General features: G+C 37.0%; 1 protein-coding gene across 1 annotated transcript in view; it reads right to left on the bottom strand.

The window, feature by feature from the left end:
- Positions 1–24518, bottom strand: part of TTN (titin) — a 238349-nt gene that overhangs the window by 211177 nt on the left and 2654 nt on the right. The window contains 28 exon segments of the mRNA XM_031058521.1: positions 27–290; positions 398–670; positions 814–1080; positions 1352–1633; positions 1725–3415; positions 3914–4082; positions 4211–4375; positions 4482–4705; positions 4963–5207; positions 5764–5994; positions 6113–6318; positions 6576–6718; positions 7433–7645; positions 7759–7819; positions 8338–8596; positions 9055–9120; positions 9377–9652; positions 10724–10843; positions 10957–11232; positions 13399–13536; positions 14265–14402; positions 15422–15541; positions 16000–16152; positions 16396–16681; positions 18399–18640; positions 18738–18826; positions 19595–19882; positions 20520–20723. Coding sequence (XP_030914381.1) covers positions 27–290; positions 398–670; positions 814–1080; positions 1352–1633; positions 1725–3415; positions 3914–4082; positions 4211–4375; positions 4482–4705; positions 4963–5207; positions 5764–5994; positions 6113–6318; positions 6576–6718; positions 7433–7645; positions 7759–7819; positions 8338–8596; positions 9055–9120; positions 9377–9652; positions 10724–10843; positions 10957–11232; positions 13399–13536; positions 14265–14402; positions 15422–15541; positions 16000–16152; positions 16396–16681; positions 18399–18640; positions 18738–18826; positions 19595–19882; positions 20520–20723 — 7089 coding nt within the window.

A 24518-nucleotide genomic window follows, 5' to 3' on the forward strand; every position in this document is an offset into this window, starting at 1 on the left:
AACTGTGCTTCTTGAGAAACACCAACCTTCAACTGTGACATTGCAGCTTGTTTCCACTTTGCCAACCATTAGCTTATAGCGTCCTGCATCTGATGCATGGGTTCTGGTGAGCACCAGCCTCTGTTTGGCACCTTTACATACAGCTTGTACACGTTCATCAGGCTTTATTTGATTATCATTTAAGTACCATTTTGAGGAGGACACATCAGGTGCTGAAACTTTACATTCAAGGATGGCTTTTGTTCCTTCAATTACATGAAGATCTTCTAGAGGCACCACTATTTCCACACCTGCCAAGTTACAAAAATATTCATCATGAGAAAAACTATGTCTTTAAAAAGTAATCCTAAAGAGGCCAAAAATCAAACACACCTTCAAAATCATCCTAGTGACTTACTGTAAACTGTGATCTGTCCAGTGGTTGACAGCTCAAGGTCAGGAACACTAAAAGAGTAAGTTCCACTATCTTCCTTTGTGGCATCTTCTATGAGCAACATATGTGATTGTTTATCCAGCACAATATGAATACGGTCACTTGACTGAATTTCTTGGCCATCTTTCATCCAGACACCTTCTGCATTTTCTAGGGAGACTTTGACTTCAAGTTGCACGATATCTCCCTCACAGACTCTTTGATCAGTTAGTCCTTGAAGAATTGCCATGGGACGAGCTGTGGAATTAAATGAAGTTAATTAATACTTATAAGAGGCAGAATATTGAACATTAAAGCTTTCTAGGATACAATGATACAGCTATAGTACATGCTATAAAATAGAAAAATGATAGTATATAGACAATGTAAGAAATGCTTACGCTTCATCTTCAGTTTGCATTGAGTTCTTTTCCCATCAACAACATAACTATATTCTCCTTGATCATCTTTATTAATATCTTTAATAGTGAGGGTCTGGCGACCACGGCGGGATGCAATCACATGTTTAAGACTAGAAGTGAGTTCAACATCACCATGATACCATTTCCCCTCCACATCTTCTGGGAAAACCTCACATTCAAGTTCAGCTGACAAGGATTCTGGCACTTCAACATCCTCAAGCTCTTTAATAAACTCAACTGCAGCACCTAAAGGCAAATAATTACATTTGTAAATAAGCTTGATTAGATTCTCCTGAAGAAAAAAAGGGTATTAAATTCGCCTAAGGGAATATATATAGATATATAGTGTAACCGTTTTACATAAATACATCTCTAGACTTTCATACTGGATTCCAAAAATATGAAAGCAGCTCTACATCTCTAAGGGTGTTAGATGTCTGTTTAAATAGTTTTATTTCTTTCTGAAGCTGATTTCACTTTAACAGTACGGCATGGTACTGAGTTGTATGCTTCTTACCTTCAACAGTAAGCTTTGCAGTGGTTTTTACAGATTCATCTTCAACCAGTGCACAGCTGTAGTCATCAGCATCAGACATGTCAATTGTTAATACGGAAAGAAAGTGAGCCTTTCTGTCTGAGTGCATCCTGTACTTGTCTCCAGAATGAATCTCAATTCCATCCTTAAACCATTTCACTTTGACAAAGGGCTCTGATGTTTCACATTCAAATGTTGCCATGGAGTCTCTTGCTTTAGCAACAACATCTTGTAACTGCTGTGTGAAGCTGATTAACTGCTTGGCTGCAAAACAATATATAACAATCAGTGCACTGACCAAACAGACTTAACACACTATGATGAGCAGTAGGATGAGTAAAAGAATTGAAATTACCTTGTACTAACAGGAAAGCATGGCTAGAAGTTTCACCAGCTATATTGACTGCTTTCACCATGATGCTGGCAGAATCATCAGAAGTCACATCTCTGATAACTAATTCGCAAACATTATCTTCAGGCCAGTACCAGTACACACGATCAGTCCTTTCAATCTGAACACCATTCTTGAACCACTGGCATTCAGGATCAGGTTTTCCCACCACTCTCACACGGAAGTGTACATCTGTTCCTTGGGCTACAGTCTGGCTTTGAATTCGTTCAAGTATCTTGGGAGCCTCCATGCTTGGACTAAGCTCCACCTTCTCTGGTTTGAATGTTGGAATGGTGATTTTGCCTTCAGGAGGAAGTGCTTTCTTCTCTTCCTCTGGGATCTCTTTGGTCCAGTGAAGAAGTTCTTCTTTTGTCTTTTTTAGCAATTCTTCATATGATTCATCTTTTTTGCGAGATTTAAGTTCCACAGCTGTAATGGCTTCATAGTAGCCCTCTTCTGTCCTGCGCTTGAATTTACTGCGCAGCTCTTCAGATTCCTCTGAAAGCTTTTCATGAGTGATTCTTTCAGCCCTTTTCAGCTTCACCACTTCTTTGGTTGTTGCCTCTGCAGGTTTGTCTACCTTCTGTACCTCAAACAGAAGTTTTCCAGGTTCTGTAACTACAGGCTCATGTTTGGGTTCAGGAGCACGACGAAGAACAGATCTGAAGTCTTCCCTCTGCTGGATCTCAAGTTTCACCTTATGTTCAATAAAGCCTTCTGGATTCTCTGCAGTGACTCTCACCTCTCCTGTGTCATATGATTTGCAGTCCACAATATCCAGGTAGTAGATTCCATCATAACGGAGTCTAAACCTTTTGCTTTTACGGATGAGCTGTCCATTGAGGTACCAGTTGACCTTGGGCATAGGATAGCCAGTCACACGGCAGCGGAATCGTGCTGTTTCACCTTCAAGGACTCTTGCAGGTTCAGGAACCAAAACAATTTCTGGTTTTTGTTTTTCCTTTTGGTCCAGTGCAACAGCAGGTAGAGCACCCTCGTGGGCCATTCTTTCTAACTCTTCAATTCGCTGGAGTCCCCTTTTGCCTTCTGGCAGCTGGGATTCTTCCACAAGACTTTTCTCATCCTTCACGATCAGAGTAGCAGATGTGTGGTCTGTACCATATTTGTTAGTTGCTCTGCAAGTGATCACTCCACTGTCTCTGGAATAGGCTACTCCATAGTCCAGGCTGCAGTACCCAAACTCGTTGATCATGCGGAGTCTGTTAGCTGCTTCCAAGGGTTTGCCATCATGCAACCACTCCACCACCATGGTTGGGTCGCCAATTGGTGTAAGCCTGCATTCAAAGTGTGCTGGTCCAAATTGTTTGAGCCTTAAAGATGTGAGCTTCTTCTTAAAAAATGGTTTCTGTTGCTTTTCTTTGTCATAGAGATCTCCTTCCTCCCATTGCTCTTGACCATAACGGAGATGGAGAGGTTCTAACTCTGGTGCTGCAATCTCCTTGGCTTTGTAAGTTCCTTTTGGAATTATTAATTTCCTTTCTGGTTCAGGTTCTGTGTGTTCAACTTCAACATTTACTTTGCAGCGGGTAGTGTCCCGCCCTGCTTTATTGATAGCAGTAGCAGTATACCATGCAGCATCTTGCCTGGCAGTAGATTCAATTTTAAGGGCAGCTGCCCCCTTGGTTCCCTCAATCCTGAAATATGAAAAAAAAGTCATCTATTTTTCCCTTCTTTGTCATTAATTTTTGCCTTTCTTCCAAATTAGTTCAAAGCCTCCAAAGGTAAATCTCTGGAGGTAATAAACATTTTGTTTATGTTTATTCATATTTGGGAGTGCAGTGCCTAAGAATCAAACAGAGAAGAATAATAACAACCAGTCTTATATTCTGTGGTAGTTTTGCTTGTAGAGGTCTTCAAAATCAGAGACAGAGAAAAGTTCAGTATATCTCTGTGATGGCTTTTAGAAACTATGTGAAAACACATGCTGGAAAAATATTGAGTGAGTCCTACAAGGTATTTTACATCTGTAATGCAAAAGCCCCTAGTGAATTCCTTCTGTGAAACTGCAGGAAGCATTTTGTAGGATGGTGGTTATTTACTACTTAACTTATATAAAGTATTTTAAATAAAATTAAACAAAATGTAAATAAAATTTAAATTTCAATAGATCTAAATATAATAAAAATCCTTACTTTATTTTGGGATATTTATGAGGCACAATGATGTCACTGTTCTTGAGCCATACAATGTCAGGATTAGGGTTACCAGTAGCTTTCACTGCCATCTCCAGTCTAGAGCCCTCCTTCACGCTGACATTTCTCAACCTTTCCACAAAGTGTGGTCTGACTAGGTCTTCCTTAGCTGGAAGAGCAAATGTAAGTTACCACATTAAGAAGAAATGAAACAGCCATGATTTTAAATAAGAAACACTCATCAGATTGCTAAAAATAATATGATATACAGAATATAATAGAAAATACAGAAGATACCTTCTACAGTAAGTGTCATTGAGACTGAAGCTTTGCCTGCCCTGTTCTGAGCAATGACAGCCCATTCTCCAGAATCTTCAGGCATTGCAGGAACAATGATCAATGACTGGGTACCATCTTCTTTAATCACTATTTTATGGGTGTAGTCATTAATCACTTGTTGGCCTGCAGATACAAATGAAAACAAAACAGTTGCAATCAAGGACAGTCTCAATGAGACATAAAAAGCTTTTAACAATATTATTTCTTCATAAAAATGAGGCTGATGTACCATTATGGAACCAGTAGGTCTCTGGCATAGGTCTGCCAACAACTTTTAAGTCAAATCTTGCTGTCTGCCCCTGTGAACATTTGAATGATGTTGGTTTCAGCACAAAAACTGGCTTATATAGTCTCTCTAGTTGCCCTTCATCAGTTTCTTCTAATCTCCGGGCAGGAGAACGAGAAGGAGAGCTGCGGGCAGGAGACCGGCTTGGAGAGCGTGGAGAGATAGACCTGGAAGGAAGAGATAAGACAGATGTGTTTGGCAATGTCATATAACAGTGGACTGACATGATAAACAGATTTCAACCTTTGCCCTTCTCTGATTTAAGTTAGCACATAAATCTATATGAGTCATGAAAACAGTATTTAGAACTTTTCTAGAAGTGCGCAAACTCCAATAGCATAAGCTTATTTAACAGCTATGTAATGAGCTTTTGGACTGTCTCAGCAGATTGAAGTCTCATAAAATTATATTATTGTGTACCTACCTATATCTTCTCATAACTTCAGGTCCTGGCATATAACCTGGAGTTGCTGTAGGTGCAACTGGCTCAACATAGAGTTTTGCTGAGCAAATGGCATTTCCTTTCATATTACTGGCAAAGACAGTATAAATTCCTTCATCCTCAGGTAAAACAACAGGTAAACGCAGAGTGGTGCTGCCATCTTGCAGAAGTTCCATGTGGTAGCGCTCTCCATGTCTAATACGTTTGCCATCCTTGTACCATGCCACCTGCATGGAAAGAAACAGTAGACTGCTATGTGAGCTCTCCTAAAGGTAAAGATCCACTAAAGGCTAGTAAATATGAGATACTACAACTTGCAATTTTTCAGCTGGAAAACATCACAGCCCAGCATATATTTGTTAAACATTAACATTTTTACTTGAAATAGGTGAGACTAGTGTAAGATGTTTGCATAGCAACCTGAAAGACAAATTTTGGAGCTAGAAACAGATATAAAGCCCGTTGTGATGAAGAGCAAAGTAACCTCGACTGGGCTGCTACTGTGTTCCCCACTGGTCTGGGCTACCTCAGAGATACTCAAAGTCAAGACCAACTTAGTTGGTAAATCCAGCCTACCTCTGAACTGGCTAACCAACCTAACTGTATTCTAGTAAGGGACAAAAGGAAAATTCGGCTGGATATCAAACCAGAAGACTGAATTTGTTTTGAAAGTCACTGTTTCCTATGCAGAATATAGAATGTTTGACAATGAGATGTTAAGGGATTTCTTTCAAGTAGAGCATCAAATGATCTACAAAAAAAAAAAAAAAAGATTTGGGGTACCTTTGGCAATGGATATCCAGATGTCTTGCAATGGAAGGTAACTCCTGTCCCTTCGAAGGTTCTGTAGTTCTTTAATCTTAAATCGAATCCTGCTTCTACAGCTTCAGATTCAGAAATATCAACCATCATCTCCTCTCCATCTTCTTCGAGAAGTTCATGTAAGGTAGTCTTAATAATTCTGAGTTCAATTTCTTTGATAAGTCTTTCTTCAAAAGAAGAAATATGGAATTCCTATATAGAAAAACAAGACCATTAGTTTAGCTTTCTGTGTCAAATAATGACCTTGCAAATAAATTATTTGTACAGTAAAATGTTGGTACCCAAAATTAGTATGGAGGGATAGACATACCTCATCTTCTACAAAACTTCTGACCATCACTGTATCTTTTGCCATTTTCTTCCTAATTAGAGCTTGTTCTTTCTCATACTCTTTTTCAAAGTCACCATAGGAAATGGGTGGGGCTACCTCAGCCACTTTAGGTTCCTGTACGTATGCAGTCATTTGAGTTTGGTACATCATTTCTTGTTGCGATTTTATGTAGGCTTCGTAATCAGCTAAGAATAGAGAACAGATTTATTTTGATAAATTTTTGATTTTCACTGGACTGAATGGAGAAAACAAGTACAAACTTCAAGGGCCTGATGCCAGATATTTTGTTTTGCAGAAGCAGAACCACTAGATCTCCCTTTATGTTTCTTGAAATGAATAAACTAAGCTGCAAAGAATTTGCAGCACAATTTAAAATATTTTTTTGCCATGTGGAAGTTAATTTTAAGAAATGTTGTTCCCATTTCCTTAATCAAAAATGTACCTTCTTCTAGTAAGGAGACCGTTGCAGAAGCTTCTCCAAGATTATTACGAACAACAATAGTGTATTCTCCGGCATCGTCGGCAAAAGTCATGGAAATTTCAAGTTTGCATTCCCCGGTTTCTTTTTTGTAACTCACTTTGTATCTATAGAAAACATAAAAGTAAAAATTCTCTATAATTATGGACAGAATTTTTAGTTAATTTGCTTTTAGTTACAGTTAGACATACTCCTAACTTGTACAAGACACAAAAAGAGAAACTTTTACAGGCGATTCTCACTGAATGAATGAGCATACAGAGTAGCATGTGAAAAATAACTGTGCTGAAAGTAGAGTACTGGTCTTTTTGTTGTCACTAAATTAATAGGTTCCAAACATCAGTACTGAAATATCAGAGGTCTAGTTATCAGACACAATATAATGGTATATTTTGTGTGCACACAGAATGTCTGTCCTTGTATGGGTCACCATATCATTTCAAGAATGCTACAAATGTAATATTTTTTTCTCAGCTAGAAAGTATGTTGCTTTCTACAGACAAGACTTACCCAGCGAGAATGCAAACATTGAACAGACAGAATAAAACAAATACAAAACTTCTTGATTTGTTTATAATTATAACATATGAGTATATCTTATTTTATAGTCTTTTGAATATTTATATTTTAAAACTTATGACCTTTTAAAGTCACACATTAAGACATGAGCTTATAACTTTTATATTAAAAACCAATTTATTTCACAGAAATCAGGATGTTATTTGGCTCAGCATAACTGAGGGAATCAAATTATGACATTGCCAATTAAATATGAATAAAAATTATGTTAAGGTGGATTTTGGGTATTGTATTCATAGTACCTGTAGCCAGTCGTGAGAGGAACTCCGCCTTTTTTCCAGTAGACATGTGGCTTTGGGTTGCCCCCTACTTGGCATTCAAAAATAATGCTCCCACCTTCAACTAATTTATGTACCATGGGTTTTCTTATGAAGAAAGGAGGTATGGGTTCTCCCGATACTTCCTCTGCTGCAGCAGAGACATCTTCCATTACAATGTCCTTTGTCTCCACATAGCTGAAACAAGATTTCAGTGCAGGTGAGTGAGATGATGTCTGAAGCTCTCATAAAACAGAATGCAAGAACGTAATGACTGCAATAGGAGCAGTCTGTTTAGAAAGTAACTTTACCGTTTCTCTTCTGTAACAGTCTTCTCAGAAATGGTTTCTCGAGTCTCAGTTTCTTCAGTAACTAAAAGACAAATTTGATAAAGTGGATTTTAAAATATCTTAATAGGCCTAAAGCAATGAGTTCAGTTAACATAAAAAGAATATGTAGTTATCAGCCTTTTCCTCATATTCTTACACCCCTTTTACCTAATAACCTCAGAACACAACTCAAGTCCTATGTTTTAAGTGTCCAAGATACATTACAAGCAATATACAGTTAACAAAATTATTAACTTCCTACAGTGACAAGGGGGTCTGTCCTTGAGTTTCACTAGGGGAGGTTTAGTTTGAATATAAAGAAACCTTTCACCAAAAAGGCTGTCGAGGGTTATAAAGCAAGGAACAAATTTCCTGTGAGTCATCTGGGGCCAACTTTTAAATACCTTCTCTACCCTGGAGGTACTTAAAATACATGTAGATGTGGCACCTAGGGATATGGTTTAGTGATGGACTTGGCAGTTTTGGGCTAATGATTGAAGTCAATGCTCTCAAAGGTCTTTTCCAACTTTAACAATTCTATGATTCTATAAATATACTGACCTTTCACATGTAAGTGGCAGGAAGTGCTGACAGTCCCAGCCTTATTGGTAGCAGTGCAGGTAAATCTTCCACTGTCCTCCGCAAAGGCTTCACGAATCACAAGGCGAGCAAGTCCTGCTTTGAAAGTGATCTGGAAGTCCATTGAGCTCTCAATTTTGTAGTCTTCCCTGTACCATGTCACTGTAGGCTGAGGGTGACCAGATATTTGGCACTCCAGAGTGACAGACTCACCTTCAGTCACAGTCTTATTTTTGAGGCCCTGTGCGACAAAAATTAAGTATCACAGTCTGTTTACCTTTTCAATACTAAACAGATACTCAAATATCTAAAACCTGTTTGAATGGATAATTTAACATCTAGTTCAAAACACTGTTCTGTGAAGCGATGAATGCAGGGGAAAAAAGGCATTTTCCAAAGGGAAGTATTTGAAACTGGCTTTTCGGGTCTCTGAACATTGCTGTTATTAACAACATGAAAAGGCAGGTTCATATTTATGTAGGTAGATCAACCTATGTGACATAAATGTGAAGAATCACTACCATAAAAAACATAGACTTTGTATCAGAGATAAATTATATGGTTGAGTAGATCTAATGCAAAGTTAAAATGATTATATAAAGCCAATTTTTAATGGTTAAGTATTAAGTGATAAAAATTAGAAAATAGAATGGGTGAAAATCTACTGTAACTCCCCTACACTACATACAAATTACTTACTGAGACTAAGGTGGGTGGTGTAGCAGGGATTTCTGCAGGTACAGGAACTCTGGCAGCTTCAGTCACCTAGGTGGTTTAGAGGACAATAATGAACAAAGTATAATTTAAATAAGAAAATAAATCAGGTAATATGAACTCTTTGCATATTGTAAGTAAATACTAGGTCCTAACAAGGGTTTGTGTAAAACAAATCAAAAATAAAAGGCAGTTGATTGCTTTAGAAGTGGAAAATTGAGATAAGAAGGCAGCAAAAAAGTGAGGCTATTCCATATTTTTAAGATGAAAGTCAGTCAAAGTGACAGAAATTTGCTTAAAAACATACCTTTGCTTCACCTTCTTTATGCAGCATCAAGTGCTCTGTCCGCACTGCTTCACTTTTAATGCTTGTTTCCTTTTTAGTCTCAACATCATAGTGACTCTTATACGTCTCCGCAGCCTCTCCAAAGGGAAACTGTGGAGGGGCAACTGGCTCTGCTTTGGCCCTGACTTCATGAGGCTTTAGCTGAGGTGGCTTCACAGGCTTGGTGATCTTTTGCGCAGCAGAAGTAGCTGATAGCTCTTTCTCCAGAGTAGCCATGGCAGTTCCAGCTATTGAAACCTAGGGAACAGAAGAAAAAGTGTTACAGCTTTGTTGTCTTATTTTCAAAGGAGAGAGTGCATTTCTTGAGCAGATTGCAAATGCAGCAGTTGCTTCCTTAGTTACTTGGTTTTGACACTGCAAAAGCTACATGTAAAAAAAGAGCAGTAGCTTTAGATTGCAGCAGTAGAATGCCAGAGATATAATATCCCTGTATTATTTTTTATCTGTCTTACGTTTAAATATTTTATTTTTCAAATAGAATTTGATCTTTAAATGGTCAAGAAGCTCTTAAGCACAGCACAAGAAATTTTCTCTCTGTTTCTTCACTTGAAGCCTTAGACTTCCATCTAGTCTGTCTAATACTGCAACAAAGAATACTACTAATTATATAACTTCTAATGATTAAAATAACTGATGAGATTTCAAAGTATTTTTATAGGTGGAAAAACTTTTTTAAAATATATAAAAATATTTATAACAGTGTTTAATCATATTTGGGGGAAAATAATCTTTAAATTCCAGATGAAGAGAAAAAGTATGCTTGAATGAGAAAATTAGTAACTGGAAAATTTTAATACTATGTACAGGAGTCCAACAGCAAAATGGAATAATAAATTTAAAAGTTGATGGCATCATATTATACAGTCAGTCTGGATTTTTTCTATTTAAAAATTAGCTTAGCATGTATTAATTAGCAGGGAAGAAAAAAGCAGTGTGTGAGTGAACTGATGCACATAATAAGATTAAAGAGGGATACTTCTGCTGTTTAAAAAATATAACTTGCATGACAAATATCTACAATTTCACTGTATGTCATTAAGAACTGAAGCTGAATTCTCAAACAGTTTATAAGATTACTTAAATAAGAAATAATAACAACAAATTGCATTTTAGCAATTCCTTTGTCTGTTTACAGCATTGTTCTTTATTAGTCAAACAAGCCAACAAAAATAATTGCAAGGGGCACGCAACTCTTACTCTTGGGGAAGCACCACACTGGAATGTGCGGGGAAAATCCAAATGGAATGAATGACCTACTGGCTATTGAAAATGAGCATTCTGCTCCTCTTGGATGCAGCTTCAGCTTACCTCATATGTATGATCAGGCTTAGGAACAGCGACTCTGGAGACCGTGAAGTGAGGACTCGCTGTGCGAGGCCGCGGCGGTTCAACATGAATTGTTTTCTCAAGTTCTGTTGTTCTTTTTATCTACACAAAGTAAGGAAAAAAGTTGTTGAAAGTGAAGCTGTTCTTTAAATTGAAACAGGTTTTACTGGGACATAGTTCCTGGAAAATAATGTAATGTAAAAAAAGAGTCTAACCTCTTTTGATATATGAACTTCCTGCTTTTCAGGAGCTGAGATATGTTTCTCAGGAGGAACATAGACTGTTTTGACTTCTTTGGTGACAACATGACGTTCTGCTGGGGCCTCAGAACCACGGTCTGTTACAGTGTGCTCCTTATAACCATATTCCAAAGTTTTCTCCTTTACATAAGCTTCATCTGCTAGTTCTGGTTGCCAGGGTGATCGAACACGTGCCTGATCAACTGCTGCAACGACTGTAGCTACAGCTTCAGCCTTTATTCCAGCTTGAGTCTGCAAACATCAGCAGAATTTATACACATTTTCATAACTATATTGAAAACTTGCATATGTGACAAGCTGTTATAGTGTTGAGCATATTCCACAGAGAGGTTGCATGGTTTTGCAAAAGTCATGATGAAAAATCAAAAGTGTTCACCTGTAAATACACTTAAGAATCAGTAAATTCAATGCAAATATATTCTCTAAGTGCTATCTCTGCAAATTCAGAATATATCTGTGCTTCTGTGTTTTATGCATATCAATATTTGTCTGCAAGACTAATTCTAATACTTTACAGCCACATTTGTGTCCACTTGTCTAAGAGTATGCAGATAGGTAAATGTGCACATAGTTTTAAAGTATGCTCATCAGCTCCCTATAACTCTTGTGGATGCAAAAAATGCATCTAGCATCTATTGTGAATGTATTTACTAAGGAACAGACCCATAAAATTTTTTACATCAGGTATATCTGTTAATTCAGTACTGATCTATTTTAAAGGATTTTACAAAAGAAGGGAGACTGATATGTGTGATAATTTGAAAATAACGCTTTTGTATCAGGACTTCTATTTGTTTCTAACAACTCATAAATACTGTCAACTTTGCAACTTTGTTATTAGGGTCCAAACTTCTGCCCAGTCAGCCAGCAGTAGATAATAGTGACTACTATTACTGGTTATTACTGTCATAACTGATCTGGACAGAGCAACAGAGCATATGATATGTACGTCTTGAAAATGGGAGAAAAAAATCCCTAAAAGATAATTTCATACTGGTTTTAAAACTATTACCAGCTTAAACTAAAATTACTTAGGTGAGGCCAAAATGTGATCCTTTACAGAAATTTTGTTTTCTTATTAAAGCACTGTTTAGGTAACAGGGACCTCTTATTCAGTATTACTGTTGCTTTCCAAATAATGTTTTATACTGGCTTGAATTTGGCCCTAAATTTATATCACATAACAAGGGACTGAACTCACCTAGCAGTCTGACTCTCAGTGAGTTTTATATACTTCATTCATTTACTTATATTTTATAAAAGTATTTTATGAATGTACTAACCACACTGTAGGTGGATAGATTTTAAATAACAGCTGTTGTCAACTATGCTTTTCTTCTACATGTAAGAATTCCTGACTGTATTGTGGATCTTTCCTACTGTGGGAATCCTACTGGAACAAAGCAGTGCCAACAAATGTCTGATGGTCATAAGTAACAAGCTGGACAGACCTGAATGGATGTTAAAGTTTGTTTTGTACAAAGAACAATTCATACCTCAATAAAGAGAAGTTGTTTCATCTGACAACCATGAAATTACATGGAATCATCAAATAGAAAAAAAAGATTGCAGAATCAGAAATTTGAATAAGTAAATGTTGTTTAAAAGCCACAGAGGAATCAGACTTTAGCCTAAAGTGTGACATTTCCTAGCAGAGTGGGATATAAACCCCTTCAGTGCTAGAAACTTAATCCTACTGACTTTTTTACTTGAAAATCATCCCACTGAATGGTTATGTTTTCAGGAATTAATTTGAGTGCATTCTGTTGTACCAAAGTAGGTCTTAAAATGTAAGGTTTGCAGACAAACCAAATTGTAACAGTGCATTGGCTGTAATTTCTTCTCCAGTTCTGGACACTGTGACTGATGCTTTAGTTTTAGCAGTGGCAACTGTTTTTGGAACTACAGTAGTTTTCTCAGCTTCCTTTTAAATCTAGTTTTTATAGCAGAAATAAAAGTTTCAGTTACATTCAGTCTTGAAAGATATTTGAACAATGAGAAAACATTTTGAAATGGGAAGACGAAGGAGAATTGAAGGGTTAGATCCTTGTGCACTGCACACATCTCTGTATTATAGTGATAAGTATTGTTATACCCTCGCACCTATTTAAATAAAAGTAATTATTTTTAAAAAAAGTTAAAATGCATTTCAAGAGTCAGTCAGTCCACTTCAAACATCAGTCAGAAGATAATTATGAGCGTCCTATTAATGAAAACAAGAGAGAAAGATCAAGATGAAATAATTTAGTCTAATTAGCAGTAGGTCTAAAAGTTTGTAAGTGGAATAATCTTAGAAAAAATGAGCTGGAAATGTACAGTTAGTATTTTTTCAGGAAAACAGGAAGTTTGCAAAGAAGAAAGGATAAAACCAAGTATTGCTAAAACAGTGCTATTCACCTTTTCACGTGTTATGCTCACTTGTTCTTGTTTGGTGGCAACTCTTTCTTTACTTTTCGATATTATGACCGGTGCTTTAGGTTTATCAGTAGTAATTACTACCTTAGGTACTGAAGGTTTCATTTCTTCCCTTCTTATCTATTTTTTATGGTAAAGAAAAATAATAGTAATTGATTATGCCTGTTGTCATGATTACACAACTTTTTTGGATAGCAGGATAATGTTTCTAAATGTATATCAAGAAGATAGAAACATTACTTCAGAATTGGAGTAATACCTTTGTACTCAAGTTGTAGCGCGTCTGATATGCTGAGAGAAGTTCATGCAAAGTAATTATATATTCCATTGATTTTTATTTGAATGAGAGAAGAAACTTTGTACTTCCTAGTTTGTAATATATCATTACGCTTTGTAGAAACTGTTTGCATAGAAATTCGTATTATTGACTTAATAGCTAACCCCATCAGTTGAGTGGTTGCACACTATGGTCTAACAGATGTATTCCATCTTCACACAAATATTAACTTCATTAAATCAAGCTCCACACTACCTATCATACCATGAAAAATAACCTTTAAAATTTATATTCAGAAACCTACTTTCAGAGATAAATTTGTCATTAAGAATCAGATGAAATTCTGTGTACTGTGGCAATAAAAGCCCTAATGCTGGAAGGATCTGTAAGAAGGGCAGCTCACTCCTCTGCAGACAGAGCTCTTTGAGGCCAGTAGCACTGGACCTGCAGAGACTGTGGTCTGGAATACCTTGTTTCACAAAGTTTTTGTGTAGTAATCTTCTCTTTGTAAAGAAGGACAGGAAAGTTATTAAACAGAGTATATTGAACTAAAGATTGTAAATTTATTTACCTGTTCATGAGCAATGTGCACTTGTTCATGTCTGGTAGATATTTCTTCCGTAGCTCTTGTTATTCTTTCTTGTTCTTTGGCTTTGTCTGTGGCAATTATTACTGTCGGTACTGGAGTTTTCTCTGCTTCTTTTCTCACCTGGACATTTACAAATAAGGAACATTTATTTTTATTTTAAAATATAAGGTATGTGAATTTCAATATATTTGGAAAAGAGCATAGAAATTAAAGGGAGTAAAGATGTCAAATTCTGTATTTTGAAATCATCTAGCCTGGAAACAACAATAAAAACATAAATGGACTTTGTACAAAACATTGAACATAAAAATAATAAAACATTGCACAAATGCTTGGTTTACTATTGAAAACAGTAATAAAAAAATTGGCTCAGAGAAAAACTGTCCTGCATTAGAATCACTTTGAGAAAGTGTAGGATACTAAAAATAAGCTTTATGAAACTTTCATTTGACAAGAATTTGACTTAGCATTCAAATGCTAAGTTCAGATTAATACCCAGGTGGATTTCTGTTTCTCAGTGCTTTAAAGAGAGGTTACACTTTCTTCCTCATGCATTTCTACTATAATGCAAATAAAACATTGGCTATAAAAGCTCATCTTCCATTAAATCACATTTTTCTGATAAAATACATGTTAAAATAATCTGAACTCAAATCAGTCATTTGTATTTGCAAAACTGATTTCAATGCAGAATGAGTTTTTCCTCCATTTTTTCTGACCCCCTGTGCTGCTAACAGACAAAGCAGGCTACAAACGGCAAGCTTAGAGACAATATCAGAACAACCACCCACAGACACACCCAGCCCCCAACAAAATTTAAGAGCTGGTTTCTACATGTCAATTCTTTAAATTATCAAGAATGCTTGAGAAAAGAAAGGTTGTCTTAGTCATTGCAACTTCATCAATCACATTCTTAGGTATAAATAATGGAAGTGAAATAAAAAGCGAAAGAGAGTAATGACAAAGAGAAGAGACAGGAAAAAGATAGCACTGTAAGCTGGAAGAGTGAACATATATAAAAGGGACAAATAATAACAATATCTCATTTTTCTTCTTCATAGGCTTGTCTTTTGTATGAGATATCAGATTTTTGAACAAGGTAGGGCATAAAAAAAATCTCAGGTACAATCCGTATTCACCTTTTCAGGAGAGATGTGTCTTTGTTCTTGTGAAGTTACAATTCCTTCTCTAGTTCTCGATATCACTGTTTGTTTTGTGGTTTTATCACTGGTAACTACTACCATTGCCTCCTTTTTCATCTGATTTTTGTAGCAACAAACAAAAAATTAGAATTCATTTTTAAAAATTGATCATCAAAATAAGAAGAGAAAGAAAAATAAGAGAGGAATTCAAGTAAAGGAAAAATACTAAGGGAGAATTATGTTATTTCTAGTGGGGAAATTATAAATGAGATATTAGAGAAAAAAGTCATCATTCTAAGAATAATGTTAGAGAATAAAGGAGAAGAGAGAATAGAGGATCACTTTCAGAGAAAGCAACTTAAAAAGAGTAATTAGTTCAATCCTGTTATGATGGAATGAAACGGTGTAAATGAACCTGAGCATTCCTTTACAGTCTAGGTGCTTTAGATGAGTATGCATGCTTTTGCAGTGCACTGGGTAACGCCTCGTTAATTCCTCACAGTGAATCATGCCTTGTTTGCATGTTGGATGAAGGGATAAAGGGAAACCATAGAATGCCTGTGCTCTATTTCTACCTGCTCACGAACAGGCTGCACGTGGACTGCAGTCATTGCTGTCCTTTTAGCAGTTTGCTCTGCAACACCTGGAGCTGGTTCTCTCACCATGGCTTGATCCACAGCAGCAACAACTGTAGCAATAGCTGCTGTTTTTTCACTGTCCTTTCTCACCTATATTAGTCACATCAAAAGACATTTTTTCATATTTTGCATACATTCAGAATAAGCACAAAACCAGCACAGAGACAGAATATTGCAAAGAAGCATTTCCACATCTGCAGCAGAACTCTCCCAATAGCAGATGCACACAAGGTTTTACACATAGCCTCTCAGATTCCTTTTAGCAGATCTATCCAGCAGTGGTGAGACCCCGCACAAACCAAACCCAGTATTTTCTCCAGAAAGAGACTTTACCTCTCTAGCACCAGCGGCCACCTCGCCAGCAGCAGTGCCAGTAACAGTGACTTGTTCTTGGACCCCGTATCTCCCTTCCCATCTTTCCTCAGTGACTTGGGTAGTGCTTGTGGATACTCTTGTTTCCTTCATCTGGGCTTCCATGGTTCCAGCATATTCTTCCTGCTTCCAAGGAGGAAGGACATCAGCCCCAGCTGTTGTCACTACATGTGGTTTACGAATTGGAGATGGAGATTTCACTGGTCTAATAGGTGAGGTGGAGATTCTCCCAGCAGGAGAAACTGACCTATTAAAAAATACAGTATCAATATCATTAATCCACTGCCACAGAATGATAACTGCATAAACAACTTCAGCCTGAACTTGAACTCACTCCCCATGTAGGGTATCTTCAGTAATGTGTAGTTTCATTTTAAGAAGGGTTTTTGAGAGGTTCTACTTGTAAATTACACTAACTTGTTTTTATAACATTATGCCTAACTGTTGCCATTCTCATAACTTTAACATGTCGTTGTAGTAGCTTAGTTTCCAAAAAGAAACAAGAACAAGTGGCAAAAGAAATTTCAGTCAACCAAATATATTTGAGATATAAAAATTATTTTGCATTTGCTCTATTCTAATTCTTCTAATAGGAATAATACAAAGGCTCACAGGCTGTAAATACTACATAATACAGTCATGGTTCAGTCTCTGTAGAGAGACAAAATCATAATGGTAACCGATCTTGAGAAAAATGTCATGTGGCAACCACCTAGAAAAACAAATGGATGTACTTCTGTACTACATCTTATTTTCATGTGTCACCCATGTATGTACCCATAATCCAGGCAAATTTCTTATCAGTGCTGAATATTTTTCCCTGCACTTACATCTACAGATCTCAGACACAGTAATTTATATGCACTTGGAAAGTGCTAGTTTCTAAATTCTGATGTTCCAAAAATTTAGCCCTAATCCTAGCAGACAGTTTTAAAACATTTTTCAAAATTTTTAAACAGGCTTTCTAACTTAGAATTTCTTTCAGTGGAATTTTTTGTGCTGTATTTCCCAGAGAACGTTAGCAAATAGCAGCAGTAGGGGGCAGCAGCATCATGTTAATTTTTAGATTTAGTTTTTTCTAACGTGTTGTATGTCTAAAAGGGGTCAGACTAGCAAGGGAGGGCAAATTTCTAGTTCTGTATGTGCTCTAGATGTCGCTATTGAATTCCTTTTTCATTTATGCAGTTTGTTAGTTACTGCTAGTTGCTATCAATCCATTTATTCCTGTCCTTGCAAGTCATTATCGGTGGGGTAAAATTCACCAGCACACCCAGATCTGGCAATTTAAATGGGGCTCTTCTGAGCATTCAGCTTGGAGACATTCCTTCCATGATGCTGGTACTTCAGGATACTGAAACTGTAGGACTTTCAAACCACGCTTCACTTTACCTGCCCCTCAGCACAGATCTCATGGGGTCTCCCAGACCATGAGCCTTGCTCTTCAAATCACTCACTTTCCCTCTCTAGACCTTCTACACAGCAGAGATAAACTTCATTTTTCCATAATCACATTTAGATTGCCTACCTTCAAAATATTATTTCTGTAGTTATTACCAGCACATACATGGAACACGAGCTCAGGGTTTTTTTTACATATCCTTTCATTCTGTTTGCCACTCATCAGTGTCATTGCTCTTTTCTCTGTTCATCTAAAATAATCAAGAGCCAACTGTTCTACTAGTTTTTTTCTGTTTCATCATGAAATTGAGCTCTGAGTGATACTTTGGCTCTATGTGGAGCAATCAAAGGGATTTTCTACAATAGGGGATAGAAGTCTACATAGGGGACCCACACTTCTATAGCAGTGGCAAATATAGCACATTACAGCTCACCTTAAGAAAAAAACAGTCATTAATAAGTCAGTGCATTCTTTCATTTCATGCTGTGCTCTCATTCTACAGCTTTACTTCTATATGTAAAAGTTATTCCAAAAGCAATATTGCCCAAAAGAACAGTAATTTTACCTTACTGGTGAAGGTGTTGGCGCTCTGACATGTCTTACAGGTGATGGTGATTGTCTAACGGGCGATGGTGACTGCTGTCGTGCCATTTGTGCTTTTGCAGCAGTTGTCGGGGTTGGTGATTTGGATGTAGGTCTAGGAGGCATTCGTGGAGGTGCCTTGTGTGGGAGCTGTTGGGTGGTTGCACCTTCTATCATCATTTCAACACTTGTAAGTGATCTGGCATCAAAGTGGGCTTCAGTCTTCTACAATGAAAAACAAGAAAAGGAAAACTAGGGTGAGGGACTGTAGAAGTAATCCTCCACATTTTAGCCATACCTACTTTGTTTTCAAAAATTATACCTTTTCAATTCTGGCTTGTCTTGTTTGGGAAATCTGAGCAGTCGATACAATTGTCTTTGTCTTTTTAGCAGGAACGGCTTCTTCCTCGCCTTTGGAAAGAAAACGTGGTCAGAAGAATTGCATATGTTAACAATCAATAAACAGAGCAATAAATAAATTGTCAACTCCAATTATATAAAAATTTACATATACAACAGAAAAATAATTTAACAACCATCTGTTTTGCCTTCAATATCTACAGACAGATAGTTGTGAAAACAGTTGAAACAATATTACTGCATTACTAAGTCATTAGAAAAAAACCTCAAAGCAAAACAAAATACATTCACTGCAGATTCTTCATATCAGTCCTGGATCTTAAATGACTACAGAGTCTCTAAGCCTGACTGAGGTGAAATCCAAGCAAGACTGCTCTGGGTAGCATGTTTTCCTGCCACAATTCTCTAAGAACTGTCCTCATCTTGCCAGCCTCCTTCACAAGACTGGGTATAGCTATGCAGTCTAATCTATCTATTCTATCAAAGTGAAACTATTCTATCAAAGTGAAACTCTCTCAAAGTAAAACTTTGAGAGATTTACAGACCAAAATGAGAACTCAAGGTATCACACACTTTTTCCATCAACTATATCCTCTGCTTAAAGAAGACCCAATCTGGAGAAAAGGTCTTTTCAAATCTCAGACAAAAATTTTTGGCAAATTTCATCAAAGACACTGCTTTTTTTTTTACAGCAAGTTAATAACTCTTGAGAAAGAAATGAGAAATTAACTTGTTGATATAACTGATATAAAGTGGTGCATATTGCACCATTACCATTAATGTTCTGATTTTCATGGCCGGCAGCTTCAGCTCTGTTACCTTGAATTAGCAATTCAGCTGTTGAAGTAGCACGTCCCACACTATTTGTGGCATTTACAGAATAGGTGCCGGAGTCTTCAGGATATGCTTCTGCAATTATTAAGCTGTAAAGGTCTCCTTCTTGTAAAATTTTAAAATCGGGGGAACTTTTAATTTCTACTCCATCCCGATAGAACTTCACCACAGGTGTAGGGATTCCAGTCACTCTCACGTCAAGTCGAACTTGACTTCCTTGTCTTGCAGTCATGCTCTGTAGTCGTTGTGAGAAGTTTGGTGGTGCTGTTGCAGCTGCATTTTATTGAAGAAGTAAATAGAAAAACAATAGTGTATGTTAAAAAAATGGCAAGTACTAGATACTTTCATTACTAGAAGTGCATGAAGTCTATTTCTTCTTCACATGCTACTGACAGATGATAGTACCTTCTGAAACATTCAAAATATTTTTTTTTATTACACCTATGATTGCAAACGTTTCTAGAATTACAGATATATTGCTTGTAACCACAGGCATTAAGCACAGTCTTTTGGTATGGACCTTTATGTGACTTGTTCTGTTAAATATCATTGATACCATTAGATATCATTAATGGCTCCATCCTGCAGAACTTCATCCTTTCTTTTATGGGCAATTTCAATGTAGCCAGCATGACAGACCATAAGGAGCTATATGTATAAGGGCTGAGCCAGAAGCTTGTAATCATGAATAAGAGTTTGTGAGATCAAGATGAAACTTTATACAGTTAAAATGTAAAGGACGCTGTTAGACATTACTCGTGAGAACGCATGCTGAGTTCTAGACTGCTTTAGTAAAAGGAATGTGCTTTGCTATTTTTTGCTGATCATGTACTTGAAATCTGAACTATTTCAAATCTCCCCCAGACTGCTAGCAGGCAGAGAGAGGTGCTTTTCTGTAGCTGCTGAGTACCTGTGACCAGCAGCTCAGCAGTACTAGTCGCTTGCCCAGATCCATTGGTGGCTTGCACAGTGTATCTCCCGCTGTTGGCTTCAGTCACGGTGGGGATCACCAGTCTAGCGCGGCCATCACTAAACGAGATCTGCACACCGGGCAGAGTTGCAGCAGAGAGAACCTGGCCATCCCGAAACCAGTTCACCTCAGGAACTGGGAAACCTACAGAAAAAGGAAGACAAATGGAGATCAAGACGTTATGAAATGCCAGACATAAAAGATTACCATGTATACATAGTTGCGGTGGAGCATAATGCCATAGGCACTGATATATGTCCAGAGACACAGCGGCAAAGGAATTTGGTTTTAGAAAGGTCTCTAAAATGCACAGAGCAATAGGGCAGCTGCACTGGCTCCTATGTTTAGTAGATCACTTGAATAATGAGAAAATGGTAGTGTTTAGCAATCTTATTAAGAAAGAGAAGTTAATCAAATTCATGAGGAGGATGAATTAATTCATCTGGGGTATTTTTAAAATGTATTTGCTAGTATCTAAGTAGGATTGATTATTGCTAGTATATATATGCAGTCCAATAGTCTGGAGATAATGTAAAGATCAGTACTTCCAACCAAATAAAGCATATGCTCTAAAACTACTATGGCTTTAGAAAATGAAGCGATAGAAAAAGTGACTGCTGTAGACATTAAAATCAAATGCTAGCAAAGTTTTGGGGGTTTTAATTTATTTTTCTGCAATTTTTTGAGTTTTATCAACAGCAGTCACCTGGAATCAACTGTTGTTCAAATATTCTTTTTTGTCAGGGTCATGAACAAGAGTCTTGGGGTCAGAAAAATTTCAATTTTAACAACAGCTGATTTTTCATTTTAAATGGTGATTTTAGATTGCCTGTGGAAATTCTCTTCTCAATGTTCTATTCAGCCAAATTTATTGAGTAACTTAAATCCATCTGATGAACAAGTAAAATTCTTATATTAACCACACACATAAGGAGAACAGGTAATTTGAGCAGATGGTTCCAGCTCAAAGTCTTTTTTGTAGTTCTAGAACATAATTTCTTCAAAATTAAAATCCTCCCAAATTCACTTTATGTTTATCTCCACTCAACCCACATCACCAGTTGCACTGCATGGGGGCTAAGGAATGAGATCTGAGACTTGAATTTATTTTCCCAGTTCTAATGTCTGTGGTTTGGAAAACCCCAGGTGCACAGAATTCTGCTTCCTTTTTAGAGTATCCTTCCTATAAACCGAATAAATTATTAAGGAATTTGATGTGCAAGGAAAATGACTGTGTGAGACTAAAGTGAAAGAGAAGCTGAGACGTAGATTGAGGCTTTCACTGGTTCACTGCAGTCCCATAAGACTTGGTTAGGAAAGTTTAAAATCTTATTCACAGTAAAGCACTGATATTTAGAGAAATGTAAAATGAACACACACACACAGAGAAAGAAAATGTGGACAGTTTTAGGGAGGATTAGAATTCAAAAGAGTAAAAGTGCATTTAAGCATTGTCGATTTCACAAATGAAGTTATCAAGCAGTCCTGATGGGATGGTATAATTCAGTTTTGCGCTGTTGGTGTAGGGCAACTTGGGCATTTTCATCATAAACTTAGAGTATGCAGCAGACCTCAGTGATTTCATTCAGAACTATGTGTCTTCAATATTTTTGAAAATTAGTTTAAAAATATTTTAAGCTAGGTAATCCCCCAAAACATGTCCTCAGTAATGAATTTCTTGAAACATTGTCAAAAGTTCTATTTGAACTTTTGTGGTGATATTATATGATGATTAGCAAAAATGGGTGTTCCTGTGGTAGGTTGATAAAGGCCTGCACTTTTAAAATGGAGTCTATTTTGATGTCTCAAACTGCTATGTACAAGGCATCCAAAGCTAGAAGCCATTTTAGAAATCTGAGCCCAAGTTTATATTTAAAACTCAACTCCACAAATTTACTAGCACTCTGCTAGTCCCAGGTCACAGAGCTAGGTAAGATCCAACTCAGATTATAGATACATTTGCCCAGTCTATATGGAGTAGGGTTTTACTTCTACATGTCCCAATACACTATGATTTGACTGTTAATGATTAGGAAAATACTTTTTCATTTTAAAACTGTCCTTGAAGTTTTTTGAACTTTAATACCAAAAAGAAGAAAATCAACCTGTAGTGCCTCAAATTCACCACTTAAGTAATTGAATTCAATAAGATTCTCCTGACAATGATGTGAAAGGGACTGCCAACTTGTGTATGATCTGTGTGCTGCTTTCAAAAACAAGCACTATGAAAAGGCTGTCTTGTACTGGGTAATACCTGAAAATACCAGTTCAAGAAAGGTAAGTGCACAGGTTAATTCTTTATGAAAAAATTAGAACTTGATCAGTACTGTGGAGACATGAGTTGGCACAGTTCTAATGCCAGCAACACTTCTGACTTTCTTGTCTCATGACTCAGTCACTGGTGACCCAGTAGGACTCCTCCTGTGACAGTGTCCTGGCTGCTCTGGCATTTGCTGCTTTTAATAACAGGGTTTGTGTGTTCTGTGCTTTCTGTTACGTGCTGGGTATATTCATCTGATATCATCCCTTTATAATGTGACACTTAATTCACATTCTAATACAGCAGCACAGTTCATTTGTTCTAGTTTACACACAGCAAAATTACATCTCAGGTGGTTGCTAAGCTCTTCTTGATACTCTTAGATTAACTGAGCTCTTCACATTTGAACTGTAGCTGTGTGTTAGTACTTGACTTGTTTATAATAGACCAGTGTTATAAGAGATAGAGAAAAATTCTGATTTTAAAACTCACAGTAATTCATTGCAGATAGAAAGGGTAGACATTACAGCAAGATAAAGCTGTGTAGTCCTTTATTTATGCAATTAGATATAGTAAAAGGCTTTCCTGATTTTTATGCTGCAGAAAACTAAATGCCAAGCCACTGTCAGATCTTTCAAACCAGGAGGATGTTTTTAGGGCAGGAAGGATATACCAGAATCTCACAATGTGAAAAAACCTAACAAGAGGTTGACTCACAAGATATTTGAGACTATCATACAAATATGGCATATGCTATTAGAAATACTGCTGTATCTTCACTTGGTAAGAAATCAAGTCCCCCTCCCAAGTGCTCCATAATATCATACAAATGAAATTAGCCAAAATCACACATTGAATAATAATACTAGCCTTCTAACTTTTTCTGATGATATTTTTAGGTATTCATAATAATAATAATGAGTATTGTAAAAGCAGAAAAATTTTTCACAGAAAATTTACACTGTAGAGGCAAGAAGAGAAAATCAGGGCAATTAATTGAAGAATAAGGGCCAAATAATAGAATATGGCATGAAAAAATGTCTTGGATGGAGGCTGCAGCACATGTTTAAACACCTTGTGTGAGCCAGTGTCGTGCAAAGGGACCAAGGGATGAAATACATGGACCATAGATGTCAGAGATCTTTATAGTTGCACAGATCATATATTTGCACCTGTCACAGAGCATCTGAGTAGTGCTTTGTGGTATGTGGATCATCACATTGCTAATGCCTGTAAGACAATATAATTCCACCAGCAGGAGCACATGTCATTTCTCCTTAGTCACTGCCGAGGTCAGAGACACTCTTAGAACAGGGTGTTGGGTCTCTGGTAACGCTATCTCAGGGGTTTGCTTGGAGTTTTGCACAAGATAGGGTGTTTGAATAGTATGTAGACTAGAGAAATTAAGGATTCCTTAAATTGCTTGGTATTTTTAAATTGCACAGGCAACTTATATTAATCCAGCCATGTGCTGATGCCATGATCACCATATACATCTGTTTTTCAGCACACGAGGGTTTTCTGCCCTCTTCAGTGGCCAGTTGGGCCTAGATTTTGTGCTTTTAATCCCCCTCCTAGAACTCTGGAATTAAGTAAACTTAAGGGCAGAAACTTAAGGGAAGCAGAAATACAGCTTAACTAGAGTAAAACTTAACAAAAGGTGTTGGAAGAACTAGCAT

The sequence above is a fragment of the Geospiza fortis genome, unplaced genomic scaffold (genome assembly GCF_000277835.1).
Source record: "Geospiza fortis unplaced genomic scaffold, GeoFor_1.0 scaffold112, whole genome shotgun sequence".
Lineage (NCBI taxonomy): Eukaryota > Metazoa > Chordata > Aves > Passeriformes > Thraupidae > Geospiza > Geospiza fortis.